The sequence below is a fragment of the Notechis scutatus genome, chromosome Z (assembly GCF_049901735.1).
Source record: "Notechis scutatus isolate UNSWTSFEM ecotype Mainland chromosome Z, rNotScu1.2, whole genome shotgun sequence".
Classification (NCBI taxonomy): domain Eukaryota; kingdom Metazoa; phylum Chordata; class Lepidosauria; order Squamata; family Elapidae; genus Notechis; species Notechis scutatus.
Window position 1 is genome coordinate 59,038,378 of NC_142025.1, and position 18,702 is coordinate 59,057,079.

General features: G+C 39.6%; 1 protein-coding gene across 1 annotated transcript; it reads left to right on the forward strand.

The window, feature by feature from the left end:
• The first annotated feature begins 658 nt into the window (after positions 1–658).
• KIAA1143 (KIAA1143 ortholog) lies at positions 659–17,630 on the forward strand. Its single transcript, XM_087947786.1, has 3 exons — positions 659–854; positions 8,351–8,489; positions 16,895–17,630. The coding sequence occupies exons 1-3, from the start codon at positions 747–749 to the stop codon at positions 17,092–17,094; spliced, it is 447 nt and encodes a 148-aa protein (XP_087803912.1). The 5' UTR covers positions 659–746; the 3' UTR covers positions 17,095–17,630.
• Positions 17,631–18,702: the final 1,072 nt, after the last annotated feature.

Consider the following 18,702-nt stretch of genomic DNA (forward strand, 5'->3'; position numbering starts at 1 on the left):
CCAGTGATGAAGCTCCCACAACTTCCAAAGGCAAGCTGTTCCTTTGGTTGATTGTTCTCACTGTCAGAAAATTTCTCCTTATTTTCAGGTTAAATCTCTCCTTGTTCAGTTTCCATCCATTATTCCTTGTCTGGCCTCTAGGTGCTTTAGAAAATAGCATGACTCCTTCCTCTCTGTGGCAGCCTCTCAGATATTGGAACACTGCTATCATGTCTCCCCGGTCCTCTTCACTAGACTAATGAATGAAAAACAGGGCCAGCTAAGAAGCCAAAGTGAAACGACTGTTCCAGGGCTGTATTCCTCAATTTTAACTCTAGACACGGCAGCGCGAGCAAAGAATGTAGAGCTGTGGCCTCGAGACTAATGAGTTAATACTCCCAGGGCTCTCCTGAACATTTCTATTTGAAGCTCCCGATAGCGAAGCTTTTTCTCAGCTCCGCCTTCTTCCTACAGACCCATTTTAGCCTCTCATTAGTCGTCCTCTTTTAGTTGGGCTCTCGGACTTCATCCCCTTCTTTCCACCTCTTCAATTCCGTCTCCTTTTAGCGCTGACGTTCCCTCCGTTCACAATGGCGCCCTCTTTAAATTAGGCGCTCAGGAAGCTTCTGCTTCTTCGCTGAAGCCAAGGTGAGAGCAACCATTGGCAAGCAGGGAAAGGAAGACGCTGAGAGCAGCTCCTCCCACGTGACTTGTGCGGAAGTAAGATGGACGGATGACTGGAGGAGCAGTCTCTTAAATCGTCGATTATGAACAAAAAGAATCAGATTTCGTATGTGAAGCCGGCCGAACCCGCTTTCCTGAGTCGTTTCAAAGAGCGAATCGGCTATCGGGAGGGGCCCACCGTGGACACCAAGGTAAGAGCATCAAACTTCTCCCTTCTCCCAAAGGTGCTTTTTCAAGAGGCAACTGGGCTTTATGGTTTTTCTTCGAAGTCGTGTCGATTCTTATCCAAGAAGCTTCTTCAGCTCTTGAAAAAGTACCTTTGGGACAATCATGACCTGAATGACTGAGATTCTCCATAGACTGCCCCCTTCTGTTTCTGTTCCTTGGGCCCTCCCTTTCTTTAAAATCCATCCCCAGACTTTTTATTTATTTATTTATTTATATATATATATATATATATATATATATATATATATATATATATATATATATATATATATATATATATATATATGTGTGTGTGTGTGTGTGTGTGTGTGTGTGTGTTATATATATATATATATATATATATATATATATATATATATATATATATATATATATATATATATATATATTTATATATATTTAGTCAGTCAATTGCTTACAAGATAATAGGTATAAGTAAAAACATAGTTATGAATACATGGATACATATAAAAATAAATAAAAGAAACAATAAAAGAAACAATAGGACAGGATGATAGGCACGTTGGTGCGCTTATGTACGTCCCCTACAGACCTCTTAGGAAAGGGGTGAGGTCAATAGTAGAAGGTCTAAGGTTAAAGTTTTTGGGGTTTGGGGAAGAAACCACAGAGTCAGGTAGAGTATTCCAGACATTGACCACTCTGTTGCTGAAGTCGTATTTCCTGCAATCAAGTTTGGTGCGATTAACCTTGAGTTTGTATCTATTGTTTGCTCTTGTATTGTTATGGTTGAAGCTGGAGTATTCATTGACAGGTAGGACATTGCAATGTATGATTTTATATACTATACTTAGATCGGACTGAAGGTGGTGTAGTTCTAGGTTTTCTAGGTCTAGAATTTTGAGTCAGGTGGCATAAGGTATTCTGCAATGAGTAGAGGAGTGGAGAACTCTTCTTGTGCAATATTTCTGGACTTTCTCAACTGTGCTAATATCAGATATGAAATGTGGGTTCCAGACTGATGAGCTGGATTCGAGTATTGGTCTAGGAAATGTTTTGTATGCTCTAGTTATTAGTGCAATATTACCAGAGAAAAAGCTACATAAGATTAGGTTAACAACTCTTGACGCCTTTTTGGCTATGTAGTTACAGTGGGCTCTAGCACTTAGGTCATTAGAGGTGAGTATTCCAAGATCCTTGACAGAGTTTGGATCATCCACAAGGTCTTGAGTATTCAGCCTGTATTTTATTTTCTGATTTTTTTTTGCCAATATGTAGGACAGAGCATTTATTTATTGAGATTTGAAGTTGCCATTTGTTTGACCATTCTGATGCATAGTCGAGGTCTTTTTGAAGGGTAGCAGTATTGTCTGTGGTGTTGAATAGCTTTACATCATCAGCGAAGAGAATGCAGTTGCTCTTGATATGATCACAGAGGTCATTTATATAGAGTATGAAAAGAGTTGGTCCTAGAACACTGCTTTGGGGGACACTAATGTTGACAGGTACAGAATTTGATAGGACGCTCCCAATTTTGACCATTTGTTGTCTGTTTGACAGGAATGCTTCTGTCCAATTATGCAGGTGTCCAGAGATACCATAAGATTTTAGTTTTAGGAGTAGTTTGTTGTGTACCACTGAATCAAAGGCTTTACAGAAATCTATTGCTTTGCCCTGGGGTCCTCAACCACCGGTGGAGCACTCTGTACCGGGCTGCAAAGAATTTTTTTAAAAAAAATGGCGGCTTTCTTCGCCTTCGGTGAATGCTGCTGGGATCAGGGATCAAGGACACAAATGAAAGAAGGGAGGGAGGAAGCAACCGAAGCCTGTCCTGCTCTCTGGCTCAGCAGCTTCGGTTTCCTCCCGCCTCGTTCCTCTCTCAGTCGCTCTCTCGCTGCTCCACCAGCCCAGGAAGAAACTGCTTCAAAGAAGCTGGGGGTGGCTTTTCCTGTCGCCGCAGCTCCTCCGAAGCGCCCGTTTACCCCACCCGCCGCCCGCCACGCGCTTCAATTCAGTGCTCCGTTCTGCCTGCCTGCCTGCCTTCGTTTGTTTCGGAGCAGCTTCGCTGAGAATAATAACTATTCGCCTCTTTTTATCAGCGAAGCTGCTCCGAAACGAAGGCAGGCAGGCAGGCAGGCAGGCAGGCAGGCAGAATGGAGCACTGAATTGAAGCGCACGCGGGCGGGGGTAAACGGGCGCGGAGGAGCTGCGATGACAGGAAAAGCCACCCCCCGCTTCTTTGAAGCAGTTTCTTCCTGGGCTGGTGGAGCAGCGAGAGAGCGACTGAGAGAGAGGAACAAGGCAGACACCTGAGGGAGGGAGGGAGACACCTGAGGGATGGGGCTGAGGGAGGCAGGGCCGAGGCGCTCCCTGAACTTGGTGGTTTGCTGCCAGACGTTTTATTACCCGACTAGGTAACAACATCAGATAATGAAACGTCTGCAAGCAAACCACCAAACTCGGATTCTCCCCCCCCCCGCCCCCGGTCCTTGAAAAAGTGTTTGTGCTTGAAACTAGTCCCTGGTACAAAAAAGGTTGGGGACCACTGGTGTAGTCCATATGTTTTTGCAGTGTAAGAGTTGCAGATTACATAATAGTTTTTTCCTGAAACCAAATTGTTTATTAGAGAGTAGGTTGCTTGTTTCAAAGTGGAGGATGATGGATTGGTTAATAACTGATTCCATTACTTTACAGGTGATGCAGGATAAAGAGATTGGTCTGCAATTTTCAACTAGGCTGGGGTCTCCCTTTTTGAAGATGTGGAATGACCGTGGCTTGTGACCATAGTTTTGGCAAGGAGCTGGTCCTGAAAGATTTTTCAAAGATTATGCTTAGAGGTTCGGCTATGGCAGTGGGTAGCTTTTTAAAGAAGTAGGCACATATTCCGTCAGGTCCAATAGATAGAGATGGTTTTAGATTGCGTAGTGCTTTTTCAACATTGTCTTCTGTAAAATCAATATGTTTAGATCATTGTAGTTGTCTGTGGTTCGACTAGGAAATACTGGGCATGATCCATTGCTGTTTACTGAACCAAAGAATGTGTTAAAGAGGTTGGCTTTAATAGTGTCGTCGTTGCAGTCTTTACCATTAGGTCCTTTCAGGGATGGGATGGACTTTTAGTCTTTTAGTTTGTTGTTTACAAAATTGTAGACAGCGTGGGTGGAATTGGTGCATAGAAGGTTTTCCTCTTGTTTAATGTGATAATTGGTGCATTCAGTTTTTATCTGGTGGCATAAATTTTTGTATCGGCTTTTGAAGTTGTCAACGTGACCAGATTTGTTTTTCCGCCAAAGTGATTTCTTTTTGGATTGAAGCTTCCTTATTGTTATTGGTAATTTGTTTTTTCTGGTTTTGGGAGTTGTTAATGGTACATATAGTTTGATGACTCTTTTGACTTCAAGTAAAAGTATGTTGTAATGGTCTTCTACAGTATTGCATCCAGAGAATAGAAATTGCCAATCAAGGGATGAGAGATCGTTGTTTATAAGATCATATTTGCCTTTTTTGAAGTTATAATTGGGGATTCCATTGTTGTGATGATTTTTGTGTGGACGTATGTTGAGACAAAAGTCAATCATATTGTGGTCACTGTTGGAAAAGGGTTCTTTAATTTGTATTCCGTAAATTGAATTCAAACTATTGCAGAAGATGAGATTGAGGCAGTTATTAAGTCTAGTGTTGTTGGTTACTAGTTGTTCTAGTCCCAGATTTGTTACTGCATTGTAGAAGGTTGCATGTGATGGTTCAGTTGTACATTTGTTAAGGGTCCAGTTAATATGAGGTAGATTGAAGTCACCAAGAAAGATAAAAGCGTGTGGGCAGGATGCTGCCCATGTTAGTAGTGTGTTTAGCTTGTTTAACATAGTAAGAACTGAAATGTGATATTTAAGGATAGTTCACAGGCAATTGTCTCAGGAAGAGCAAGCTCCTGGGTAACTTGGTTGTTTTTTAGATGTAGGGACTTTTTATAGAAGATAGCAGCAGCACCTCCTCTACGGATTTCATGATCTGATCGGTAAACATGATAGTCTCTTACTGTGGTAATGGAGTCAGGGAGAGATGCATTGAGCCATGTTTCACAGAAAAATATAATGTTGAATTTAGCCGTATTTAGGAAGAGGAGAAATTCACGTATTTTATTTACAAGGCTTCTTGCATTGAGTAGCTTGCATTTAAGGCCAGTTGTGGTTGGAATAGAGGTAGTTAGGGGCATGCGTGCCTAGTTCAGCATGAGGTGGAAAGTGCTAGCTCCCTCACCAGGGCTGCGAGAAAGGAATGGCAAGCGCTAGCTGAATTTTCTGAGTCAGCAAAGCAAAATGGAAAAAAAATCCAATGATTGTTTTGTTTTAGCAGTGGTTTGATGTATTCTTACTTGCAGAATACATGATATGAAAAAGTACTACTTAAAGTCAAGACGAATGAAATAGACAACAGTGATACAGTTCTGGGAATTTTTGGCAGTTACTAGAACAGGGGTCACCAACCTTTTGGACCTCAGGGACTAAGGGTTGTATGTTCATAATTTTAAATCTCACGGACCACTAATATAAATCCAGCGTGCCACTTGCTGAAGCTCCTGGACTCCCAGTGATGGGATGGGGTCCTTCGGGCACTTAATTTGGCTGCCTGTTTCTGCAACCTTAAAGGCTCAAAGAGTAATTTGGACCAGTTTCTCACAGAAAACAAAACACTGGGATCTCTCTCTCTCCCCCACCCTCCCTCTTTCTCACACACATCTCTATCTCTTTCTTGCTCTCTCTCTGAATCTCTCTCATCTCTCTCTCTGTATCCTCTCTCTCATCTCTCCCCCTCTGTCTCTCTGTCTCTCTCTTTCATCTCTTTCTCTCTTTCTCTGATTCTCTCTTTCTCTCATCTCTCTCTTTCTTTGTCTCTCTGTCATCTCTCTCTCTCATTCTATCTCTCTCCTCTCTCTCTCTCTCTCTCTTTCTCCTCTCTCATTCTGATTCTCTGGCACTTTCTGGGTCTTGCGGGTGCTTCTTCGGCCTTTGTTGGTGCTGGGCGTATCTGAGTCGCTCGGGGAGATGCATGACCTGCTCTCCGCCCCGAGACACTTGTCTGACCCGGCTGCAGCCAATGCTCTGCATCATAATGGGCTTCAGGAGGAGGAGGGGATGCCATCTCTCCCATTGTGAAGTGCACTAAATTTAACTGTGCTGCAAGAGCAGTGGGCAGGCCATGGAGGCACCAACAGCAATGGTGAAGAGAAACAGCTGGGTTGAGTCAGTGTCTTGGGGCTGAGAGGAAGTCACATATCTCCCCATGCAACTGAGGTGTGCGAAGCACCAACAACGAGACAGAGCAAGAGATGAAGCTTTCCTCCTGCTCTGGAATATGGAGCAAATCTCCATCCCCCACCCTTCCCTTCTCAGGCCAGGCGAGTGATGGGGAGGGCAAGGGGCGGGGCCAGCCAGTGGTGGATTCAGCCAACCGATTGGTGACCTCTGTACTAGACAGTAACTGTTAGGTGATCATTTCACTTAACTGAACAGGCAGAATAATCACAATGGTCAAAAAATCAATGGAAGTGGAAGTGATGTTCTAATTTGTATTGGTCTCTCCATTGAATTTCCACATGAGAAACTGGCAAAAAATGGAGGAAACCTGCCCTGCCTTGCCCTGATCACATCATCAGGATCTGAAATGTTTTTCCACTCTGCAGGAGGATGTCACTCCATCAGTGGAGTGCAGAAATGGAATTCAAATCTTCAAAATCTGAGCTCTTGACTCGGGGGGACTTGATATCCTCCCAAGGGTGGAAAAACAAAATTGAGATCCTGATGATTTGTGGTCTGTTTCTATGGCCTTCCGAACAAGTTCCTTTCTGAGTTGTGGAGGAATACTTTTGGTGAAGTGCAAAAACAGATATCATAATTTGAATTCTGTTTTTGCACTCTGCCAGAGGTTTTCCTTTCCACGTAAAGAAGGAAGCTGAATTCCTTTGCCAGACATCTCATTTTCAGCCAGCCCCTGGAAAAGAAACGGATATGAAAGTCAAGCAGAATGTGGAGAGGCAGCATGCTAAACAAGAAATGTGGGTACCTCGGGTAAGTGAGGGAGGCCCGAAAAATCCAGCACATATCATGCAAGTGTTTCCCTGTGAGAAGCTGAAAATAGTTTCAACTCCTGAATAAAACTACCTGGGCTCCCAACCTTCCAGTCACCACTTCCTCCTTAAATAGGCTACTGCTTGCTCAATGACCACATTCAAATAACTGCAACCTGGAGCGCTGGAATTGTGGTTACTAAGAAAAAACTTTCTGACAGTGAGAACAATCAACCAATGGAACAGCTTGCCCTTGGAAGTTGTAGGAGCATCATCACTTGAGACTTTCAAGAAGAGATTGGACTGCCATTTGTCAGAAATGATGTAGGGTCTCCTGCATGGGCAGGGGGCTGGACTAGATGACCTACAAGGTCCCTTTCAACTCTGATTACCTGTTATCTGAAGCAGTTGTGACATCTCATTTAATGACTGCATAACAACTGAGATTCTGAGCTCAATTGTGATAATAAATTAACTGTAGTTTTCTAACTACATTCCCATTATACATTCTCTTGTCAAGCTACAAGTTTAGGATCAAGTTTCCACAAGGAGTCACAGCTTTTTGCCACTTAGAGATATTCTAGTCCCATCCTTTATAATGGTATAGAAAATTTATAACAGTATGATTTTCTATTGGTTTTGGGATAGGAGAAGTATGGTAAAACACCTATGTAGATATACCCTGTTTCTCCAACAATACGGCCTCCCCCAATAGGAAGTCCCAGCATGTTTTATAGGCATGAAATGAAATTAAGCCCCTCCCCCCAAATTAAGGCCTATATTAAAACATGCGAAATGGGGGAATGGTGGGGGCTTGCTGTTAGGAAGTACTTTTGTTGCACACCCGGATATGGTGCTGCCTGTGTTGACCCTGATACGAAGTGCCCCACCAACGCCGAGGTCAACATCCAAGCTGTCGCCGCCCGCCCGAAGATGCAAGGGGGGAATTAAGTCACCCCTGAAAAGACGGCCTAGCCATTTTTTCGGGGCTCAAAAAAAAATAAGACCCAGCCTTATTATATGAGAAACACGGTATATGATTGAAGGCAAAACTGGAAAAGGAGGAAAAAAGGAAAGAAGCCGTGAAACATTTCTGGAAAAGGCCTTTGATTAAAATTTGGATTTTTAGAAGTAGTAAGTTTAGGCAAGTTTCTGTGCTAAAAATATCTTTTTTCTTCTGCTGTGGAAATAACTTTTTCCTTATTTTTCTGGAGCTGCCCCCTGCCCTCACAGACAGATGATATCAAAATTTTCTAAGTATTTCTCCAAAATAGGAGATAGGGTCACAATATGAAGACTCAGAAAACTTCTGGAAAAGGAGGTTAACCTCACCTTGTTAGTGCAACCATTTCCTACTCAACTTTCTTTCCTATATTTAAAGTTTCTTTTTTCAAGGGTAACCTATTTGTATACATTGATACTTAACGTCTTTTCCAGAGAGAACAGCTTCCAGCTCCTGAAGATGACAGTGGAAGTGATAAAGAAGATGAACAACCACAGGTGATTGTTCTGAAAAAAGGAGATCTAACTGCAGAAGAAGTTGCAAAGGTCAAAAAGGAGATCAAAGAGGTCACAGGTATATTGTGAAATTATTAATTATTGCACCATTTGTCCTCTAGGAAAAGGCAGAATGCAGTGTTGCTGCAGCAAGAGTCAACCCACTAATTTAGTTTTACACCCTTTTCAGGTGTCTGAAGTTTTTTTTTAAATAGCTATCCACTAGGTTTTGCAAGCTTTTTGATTGCAAAAATTATAATTAAGAAAACCAGGAAATTCTACTTGCTACAAAGTTGCTGAGAAACAGGATTTATTTGATCAGCTGTTGAATTATAATTAGAGTAAAAGTATTTTGAAGTGCCTTTTTGTAGGGTATCCTTATTTGTTAACTTCCTTTTATACAATGCTGACCAATTTCCTTATAATCCCCATTTATATGACCAACGAAGTCATGACTGAGTCACTGGTTTGAGATAGCTAAGTTGGGGGGACAGATAGCTGACACAGTCTTCTTGTTTCGAAGAAGACAAATTCTTACACTCTTTTTCCAGCCAAATATTGTATGTATTACTTTTAAGAACTTTTAAGTTCAGGTAATTAAATCTTTTTAATCACACTTTGGGAAAAAGTAGAACAGATTTTTTTAATGGAACTGTGTTTAGCTGTTATATGATTATTTTACAAGCATAAATAATCATTTGTGTTTGTAAAATAATCTGAGAGCAAAACTAACTTCTAAAATAAGATTATTTAAATTAATGTAGTGTTTCCTTTTTTTACAAGACTCACACTTGAATCCTGAAGAGAATTGCTATCTTATTTTTAGAATAGAATAGAACAAAACTGGAAGGGACTCTGGAAGTCTTCTAGTCCAGCCCCCTGTTCAAGCAGGAAAATCTGTTCTGACCAAGGCTTATTGAGACACTAACAAACACACGTTAGTCCAAAACCCTTTTATTTCAAAGGCTGTGAATTTTATTCATTCACAGCCCGTAATGAGTCTCCAACAGTTTGTAAATAGTTCCATGGTAGTCTGACAAAGTCCTTCAAGATAAGTCTGATAAGCACACACCTTTATCTTCCTTGAAATGCTGCCAACAACTAAATTTCCAATTAGTTATACAAGGCCAAACGGAGCACAAATTCAACACAGAGCTTCAGTTTTTAAACCAACCAATACGAACAAAGTTGCTTCCTGCAAAGGTTCCTGTCCCTTTATGTCTTATGGGAGGGCCAATCACCTCCAAGCCTTACTCCTGAGTCACCCCTTTTGTCTTGACTGTTCTTGCCTTTTGGCAGCTCTGCGCACAAGCACACTGGGAACAGGCTTCCCTTGTTCCTCTGCCTTGCTGCTGTCAAATTCTGGAGGCTCCGGAGTCAGCACATAACCCCCACATGGCCCTGGCCCCATCTCTGTATCAGATGCAGGATCCTTGTCTGAGTCCTCCCCAGACTCCCAGACTAGCCCATGTTCCTCCCCACTATCTGACTCTGCTACCGTCTCCGCAGGCTGCTGGCAGACCACAACAGAACCTATACTATTTCAGATGACTCTCTAGTCCAGGAGTGTCAAACTCTATTTCATTGAGGGCCTAACAGGGTTGTGTTTGACCTTAGTGGACAGGGTGGTTGTGGACAGTTTGATGTCACTTGTGTCAGGGCTGCCTGTGGTGGACCAAGCACACTACCAGAGAAAACGGGCTCCCGAGCTCTGTTTTTGGCTGTGACCCTCTGCCAGCAAAAATGGAGCTTGGGAGGGCCATGGGTGGTCCTTCGCTGTTTTTGGGTGGCCCCATGGGCCAGATCTAAGCACCTTAGCTGCCCAAACTAATGCTGCTCATAATGTAGTAGCCTTCAGACTAGGTGCAAACACCTCATCATAGTCGTTTGCTGTCTGATTGAACCCTTGTGCTACTAACCTGGCTTTATGGGTAACAGTCCCATCTACACCTGTCTTTAGCTTTACGACTTTACGACTTTTCTTATAGTTGTTAAATGAATCCCTGCAGTTGATAACTTGGTAACAGTTGAATCTGGGTTCCCCATTGTTTTTGTTTGTCAAAAGATTGCAAAAGATGATCACATGATCTTGAGACATAACTATGTACCAGTTGCTAAGCATTTGAATTTTGATTATCTGATCATGGGGATGCTACAAAGGTCGTAAGTGTGAAAAATGCTCATAAGTCACTTTTTTCAGTGCTGTTGTGACTTTGAACAATGACTTTGACTACTAAATGAGCTGTTGTAATTTGAGGATTATCTGTATTCTTTATAATTTCTATATATTTTTCTTGCAGCTTTACTAATACTTCTTCCAATGGGACATTGTAATGTATCCCTAAGTTGAAAAACTTGGCAGAATGTTTTTTAGTAATTCAAATTGTTATCTTATTTTAGTTTTGTTCACTTTGCAAACTTGTTTTTTCTTCCCCCCTTTTTCCTTAAAAAATATGCTTCACATTATTCATTAGGTATTAAAGTATACTTTATTTATTCCAAAATGCTGCTGCAATGTTTACCAATTGGCAGGTTTACTAAGTTGCTATTGTGTCTGTCAACTTGTATGCAAAATGATTTTTAACATTGGATGAAAAAAGATTGGATTCTAGCATGCTTTATTTCAATTATTTAGGCAGACATCATTAGGTAGTTGAAGGTGGTAGTCTGAAAACCATGAGATACAAATCTAATGAAAACTTTGGTGCACAAATCCTTTTTAATGTGTCATTTATATAGACATGAATATACCAATGATGTCAAAGAAAGTCAAATAATTCTTTTAACAAACTTGCAGTTAAAGTTACATAGATTGAACAATACAAATTTTGTATTGTTCTCGGATTTTCCGGTTTGTCGGCTTTGCGAGCGGTAGGGATTCGCGAAGCTGCGCGATCCCTGCCGCTAGCCGTTTTTGGGGCTCCGACCCAAAGGGTGCGGAGCAAGGCTGCCCTGCAGGGGCAGCTGAAGGTAGGGGGATCCGGGAAAGGGTTTGGGGGTGCTGCAGACCCCCTCCCTAGCCGGCAGAACCTCCTTTTACCAAGACCGTGCAGCGGCGGTCCGTAATGGCCGCCACAAAGAAGCCGGCAGCTGGGCAAGTATGCGCTGGAGGAAGAGAGAAAGTTTTTAAAAAGTGAAAGTTTTCTTGGTTGACCCAGGACTCTAAGATATATTTAATTTAATTCCTGAAAATGATGGCTTTTTGGATGATTCTTTCCACAAGAGGAAATAAGCGGCAATTCTGAGGTGCTGAAAGGAAAGTTTACTCTCCCCCCCGACGGAATTAATAAATGAATATTGAGAAACCTGTTTTTTTTTTCAGGTAAAACTAGCTTTTTGGGATAAGTCGGAAGGGAGAGGACAAAAAATATATTTATCTGGTTGGATTTTGTTGGAGGAGATGCCTTAAGGATTTGAAAACAGAAATAAAATCTTAATAAGGCTTCAAAACACAGACTTGAACTTTCTTTTTTCCTTTGTCTGATACTACCCCTGGAAGAGAAAGGGGGAATTTTGGCTTGGCTTGGATTGATTGAGGATTGTGGACTTTGGGGTTGTCTTGTTTTTCTTTTGGAATATTTTGGTTGGTGTGAGAAGAAAGAGGGAAAAAGAAAAGAAAAGATCTATAATGGCTTTTTCTTTGGAGGAACTGAGGGATGAATATGAGCAAACAAAAGCAGCCTGTAAAGATGGTATGGAAAAAGCTTTTCTTTTTTTAAAAATGGCGTTGGTTAACTATGAACAGACAATACAGATGGAAGCTGAAGAACAGCAAGAAGAAGATGAAGACGCCATCTTCAATGAATCCCAAAATTCATCTAAGAAAGAAGGAAGGAAGAAAGCGAGGAAAATGAAGGACTTAAGATCTAAAAATACATTTAAGAAAGAGAAAAATATGATGCAAAATAAATACAATGATAGCAAACAAGAGAAAAAGGGAATACAACAGAGAAGGGATGCCAGCAAGACAGAGGTTAGAAGAAGGGGGTAGGAAGATTTAGTGGGGGAAGAAAGAAAGGGGAAAGACGGAGAAAAGCCACAAAGTTTTAAAATTAGATGGGAAAAGAGGAATCCTTTTTAGGGATAATGGGTAAAGCATAATTTTTTTAAAAAAAAGATTCTGCAAGGTACACAAGATGGTACTGTAACATCCGTATTAGAAATAGAAAATTAGAATGGCTTAAGAGTTAATAAGAAATTAAAATGTTGAAATGTTTAATAATGATTGATTTTAAAATGTAATAAAATATTGAAGGGAAAGGCAATGAGAATGCTATAAGATTTATTATTTAGATTTATTATTTAACTACGTATTTAGGAGGATATTATGTATTTAAACATTTTTGATTTTTTACTCTGTTTTTATTGTTACTAAAAGTAAAAATTAGTAGATAGAATGTACCAAGCAGAATCAAATTGGGTATTAGGTGTTATTTTAAATGTTAATTTAATTAATTTAGGGAGAGGATAGAAAGGCATCATACTCTGATTAGAGATTTCAGGAGAAATTCTTTTTTTTTTTTCATTATAAGGAATGAGATAGAGGGATAATAAAGGATGGGCAAAAGATACAAATATAATGATTTAAATTAAGATGGATTGAATAAGAGAGAATTATGAAGAGTGAAATGTATGGAGAAGTTTATATGGAAGATACAGAATGGTAAATAAAATAAGTAATGATCTGTAAGATGAGCATGAATATAATTAAAGCCCATATAAAGAGAGGTACCTGGGGCCAAGTTACTTTACTAAAAGATTTTTTATATGTATGTTTGTGTTTGTTTATGTCTTTGAGAGTATTGGTGAAACCTTGTAGAAACATAGAAAGAGAGTGATGATAATCAAGTCAGAAAGAAATAGATGAAATAATATAGAAATGTATTGTATAAGATAAGGTTTTATCTGACTTGTTAAATCTATAATGGAAAAAGGTTCAAATATGTAATGGTTGATGATGATCTGTTTGTTTTTTGAAATTAATAAAATTTGCTTTAAAAAAAAAACAAATTTTGTATTGTTCTCTTATGGATCATTAGGGATATGAGAGAATAAAGAATGTAAGAAATTAAATATAATGCTCAGAAAACAGTTTAATGTCGATCAGTGATTTGTGATGACAGACAAGGGTTTGTGATATCCACTTGGGTTATTTAATATATTTATAAAAATATATATGGAATGTTGTACCAAAGGTGCTTTTTTTCAAGAGGCAATTGGACTTTCTGGGTTTTCTTTGAAGGCATTTCACTTCTCATCCAAGAAGCTTCTTCAGTTGTGACTGAATGGTGGGAAATGGAAGGATTTATACTCCTTGCATTCTTTTAGCAGATGTTAAGGTCACCTGGAGGTTTATCTGTGTCATCAGGGTCACCTAAGTGGTGCAAATTGGTGTTGAAACATCTTCAAAGAAAAACCAGAAGGTCCAGATGCCTCTTGAAAAAAGCACCTAGGGGCAACCATGACCTGGATAACTGAGAATCTCCATAGACATTAAGGAATGTTGTAGTGATGTTAGAAGTGTGTTGATTTGGGATTGAAGACAGTTTTGTAAAACAATGCGTCAGAAAATTGGTGTATTGCACACTTGCTAGTTATGACTGATAGGGGAAAATGCAGTGACTGAATGATTGGAGGCTCTATATAAATTGTAAAAACTTAGAGACACTAGATAAATTTAAAGAGCTTGATAAAATGTTTACTAAATATTGAGAAATTGATGGAAAAATTAACATATGAAAATGCTATAAAAATTAGTGGATACAATATGGTCTGTTGTAAAAAAAATGACAAGTAAAAATGGCTTCTGTCTACTTTATTATTGAAAATTGAAAATTGAATTGGTTATTTGAATAGAAATATAATTGTAAATTGAATGCAGTGGAACTCAGTTAATTAAGAGAATATGTGTAGGAGAGCAAGAAGAAATAGAATGGATAATCAATAAGCACCAAATGTGAATTGAATACATAAGTACCCCCCAAAAAAGTATGTTGGAGACAAGAAAATAAGTCTAGTTGCCACTTTCTGATAATCCTACCTGGATGACACCTTCATACTGCTATGTACTTTGGGGAAGAAACTCTGAAGCTGGTGTGTGGAATAAAAAAACTACACTAAGAAAAGTCTACAGAAATCACCTATGCTTCAACTTAGTTGGTACATTTTTTAAAAAAAAGAATTCTAATGATTCTGCCTTCTCACCCTAACCAAGTTGCTCAGACTGGACAAACTGCTTGGATGGGCAGCAAAATGCCTCTCAAAAAAAAAAATCCAATTGCCATGACTTAACTTTCAGACAAACCAGACAAGATGACTGAGGTTGTAGCTCTTGGATTCACCTGTGATGCACAGGCTGCACAGCCCCAGAGTGCGCTGGCAAAGCGTCCGGTGGGCTGCAACTGCTGCCAGATTTCGTCAGCCTCTGTGCACTCGCTGCCTCCTGTGCTGGCCATGTCTTCCCCAGGGTTGACGATCTTAACTGGGGCTTATTTTTGGGGTAGGGCTTATATTACAAGCAACCTAAAAATCATGCTGTGGGTTATTTTCTGGTTGGGTCTTATTTTCTGGAAAACACAGTATTATTAAATATGGATACCAATGCACTGAGTGGTTTGGAGTAAGTTTTTATTACAAAATCAATTTTATAAATGTTCTATTGTTTAAAATAAATAGGTTGCCCAGTAAAAGTAATGATTTTGATAATGTTTTATTTCTAAATCATACGAATTACAGGCAGTTTCAATGTAAAATTTGGTTTGTGAATTATAGCTGCAGCTTTCCTATATATTAAAAAAAAGACTTGAGGTGTTTTAATCCAGCAGCTGATTTTTATCTTGTATTTTCATCCCAAAATACTATCTCATGAGCTGATCCAAGAAATTGAATATCATATATTAGAATTCAGAACATCTGATTGTGTGTGGGGTGTGTGTGTGTGTGCGTGTATTGCTGAGCAACCATCATATCTTTAGGAGTGTATAATTTAATTGAATGGTAGTTGTGAACCAGTATCTAGTAGATGCCTTAACTTGTGTGCACCAAGTTTAATTTGACATAGGTGAAAGAATTTCAGGTTTATGCCATTAGTTCATCTTTTATTTACTCAGCCTTCATCCTTTTCTTCCTGTTTGATGAAATTAGTTCCTGAATACATTTTTATTGTTTTTTGGGGGTGGAAATCACAATATGTCAAGTTCAGACCCACAAGATTTAACTCCCAAAGTCTGAACAGCCACTGGACAGCAGCACAGAAATGCAGTACATTCTTGTCAGACTACAGAACTTTTCCCATTCACTCAACTAGAATGAACTTCTGAAAACGTTATCAAAACGTATCAAAAAGGAATCCTTTATTGAGATGAGACAATTCTGTAGGAGTTCAAAGCAGCGCCTGAGGTCTCTCAGGCATACAGGGATACATAAGGGAGATTAGAACCCCTCCCCTTATCTCCATGTGTATTTAGTGAAATAAAAATAAAAATGAAAATGAAATAAAAGCCAGTATGTTAATTCCTCCCCACCCCTTTTGTAAGGAACTATCTTTTCACAGTTTCCCAGGGCATACCTAATTTCCCCCCACCCCCTTTTTAGAACGAAGTTTTCCAGAGATTCCCAGGACACATCTCACTGAGGAATTTTTATGATCTTCTCATCTCCTGGCTGTGCCTCTCAGAGGTGATAGTTCTGGCCATCTGGCTTTTCTCCCTCCATTGTATCATGTGTGGGTTATACAAATTTGATATAAGATTAAATATATTCAGGTTACATCAAGAAAGGATTTCTTTATCAGCCCCCCCCCCCCTTTTCTTCTTCCACTGAAGAAATGACAGATACACGGATCTGACAATTCTGAATATTTGGATGCCATCTTGTGGCCATCTGAATATTTGTAACCAAGATTTGGTAACTAATCAAATTGATCAGAAAGATTTTTGATTTTTTTTAAATAATCAGCATACTATTCAAGATAACTGTATCCTTTTCTGCTCTAATAGGTTTGGAGTAAACTCAATTTTTGTAGATGCTTGCAATAATTTTCTAATACATTTTCATTTTTTAATAGATTCAGAGTCTGCATTTCTGAAAGTTTACAACAGAAGTGAATCTTTGGAAGAGCTTGACTTTAACAATTATTAATTACAGCATAGTTTTTGTGACTTTAGTGGAGCCCATGGCTGCAAGAAAATTGCCTTCCTTGCTTCACAGTAAGAGAACTGAGATTGAGGATTTAGATTGCTTATCAATCAGGAAATCTCTTATTTATGTAGCTGAAACATCTGTATCGACTGATTACTGCTTTCTAGCATTTGCAGTGGAAATTCTCCCACTTCTATGTAGCAATGCAGAATATCATCGGAATATTTTGTATGTAAAAATATGCTTTGAAAGGTTTTATTCCTCAGGATATTTGATGTAATCTGTAGGATCATTTTAGTGAAAAAGAGAAAGTATATAAAATATGATTTGTGTATTTATCTCTAGAAGCTGATCCTGAAGATGGAAAGATTATATACCGGAAACCCTCTAAGCGTTCAGCAGAAGAAAACTATTTTGGTTTGACAGTTACTTCAAGTAAGAAAATTAAAGAGATAAAGAAGAATTCTCCAAGTTTTCAAAATTCAGCTAAGCAAGTTAAAAATAAAAGCTTGCTTTCTTTTGATGCAGAAGAAAGTGATGACTAATCTGTACAATCTGTAATTGCTGTATACACCTTTTTCTTAAACAAAATGCTAAAAGTATAATGTGGAAGCAGAAACACAGGCTTTAAGTTTAATAAATGAAGGCTTTGCATTCTGCACTTAGAATTACTTTCACATTTTTACCCATTATACCCATTGTAGAGTGCAAGACGTTTTATTTGGGATTAAGAATGTAAATATTACTTCAGCAAAGCTTCTTGTTCTGTCTTAAAATGCTGAGGAAATGTATTGGGATTATGCTCATGCTAACTATATTGATTTGAAAGGGAAGATCCTGACACAATGCAGGCTTTGGTAGAAAAATATTTGGAAGTCCAGTATGCTTGTAACTAGAGGTGGATTGTGTTGCTACAAAACATGTAGCAGGATTAACTATGTAAGGCTTTATCAAGGAACTGATCTAAATAGTTGTTTTTAGTAAAGCTGATATTCTACTATTACTACTGATTGACTTGTAAAATTATCTTGTCTTTATCATTTATCCCTATTCTTCAGCAAATAAAAAGGTTTTCTATGTATATATTTTTCTTCTTAGTATAAACGATTATCCTTTAGGGTAGAAAAATACAGTAGATACCTCAAATAAGAAAGCCCCACTGAGTGGATTATCTTGTGCAATTTAGTTTTAAAGGATATCCAATTTCTAAAGCATTTAAGTTATTTACCTCGTAATGCGTTTGACCTGCAATTACAAGTGGCTTGGGTGACATGGAGGAGGTTGGCTCCCTGGAGAGCTCAGGCATGGGGACAAATTCTATGCCACTGGTGACTTGGAAAGGAGTCAGGCTGGTACTGCTGTGCACCGCATTGTTGTATGCTACCTCAGCAAATGGCAGCTATTCTGGCCAGTGTGTCTGCCGATAGTTGACATAGCACCTCAAATATTGCTCTACCATGGCGTTCATACATTCAGCAGCCCTGTTAGTGCTTGGATGAAATGCGAACTAAGTCCCTGCAAGGACCCGATGGACCTCATGAACTTCCTCCAGAACTTAGCAGTGAACTGGACCCCCTTTAGGAAATGATCCTGCGGGGAACCCCATGCAATCTATATATATGCTTTATATACAGGTTAGCCAGCTTCTATGCTGACGGGAGCCCTGGGCAAGCTATAAAATGGGCTTGTTTGGAAACCAATTATGACAGTCCAAATGACCATAACTGCCCACTATCAGGGACCTCAACAATGAAATCCATGGCTATTTCTTCCTGGGGTCAGAACAGATCAGACACTTGCTAGAGCAACCCGGGAGGGGGTTCCCAGCCTCTTTGTGGCAGTGCTTTTGACATAATCCTAAATGTCCTTCACTGTTGGCCACCAAAACTGCCTTCTGGCCAGGTGCAGGGTTTTTAAATAGCCAAAGTGGCTGGCCTGGTTGGAATCATAGCTCTTTTGGAGCGGCAAGCTGTTGGGCACATAGAATTTAGAACCCTTCCAGGCTAGTCCATCTTTGAGGGTTCCCAGGTTTCTAGGGACGCGGTGGCTCAATGGCTAAGATGCTGAGCTTGTCGATCAGAAAGGTCAGCAGTTCAGCAGTTTGAATCCCTAGCACCTGTAATTGAGCGAGCTCCCGTTACTTGTCCCAGCTT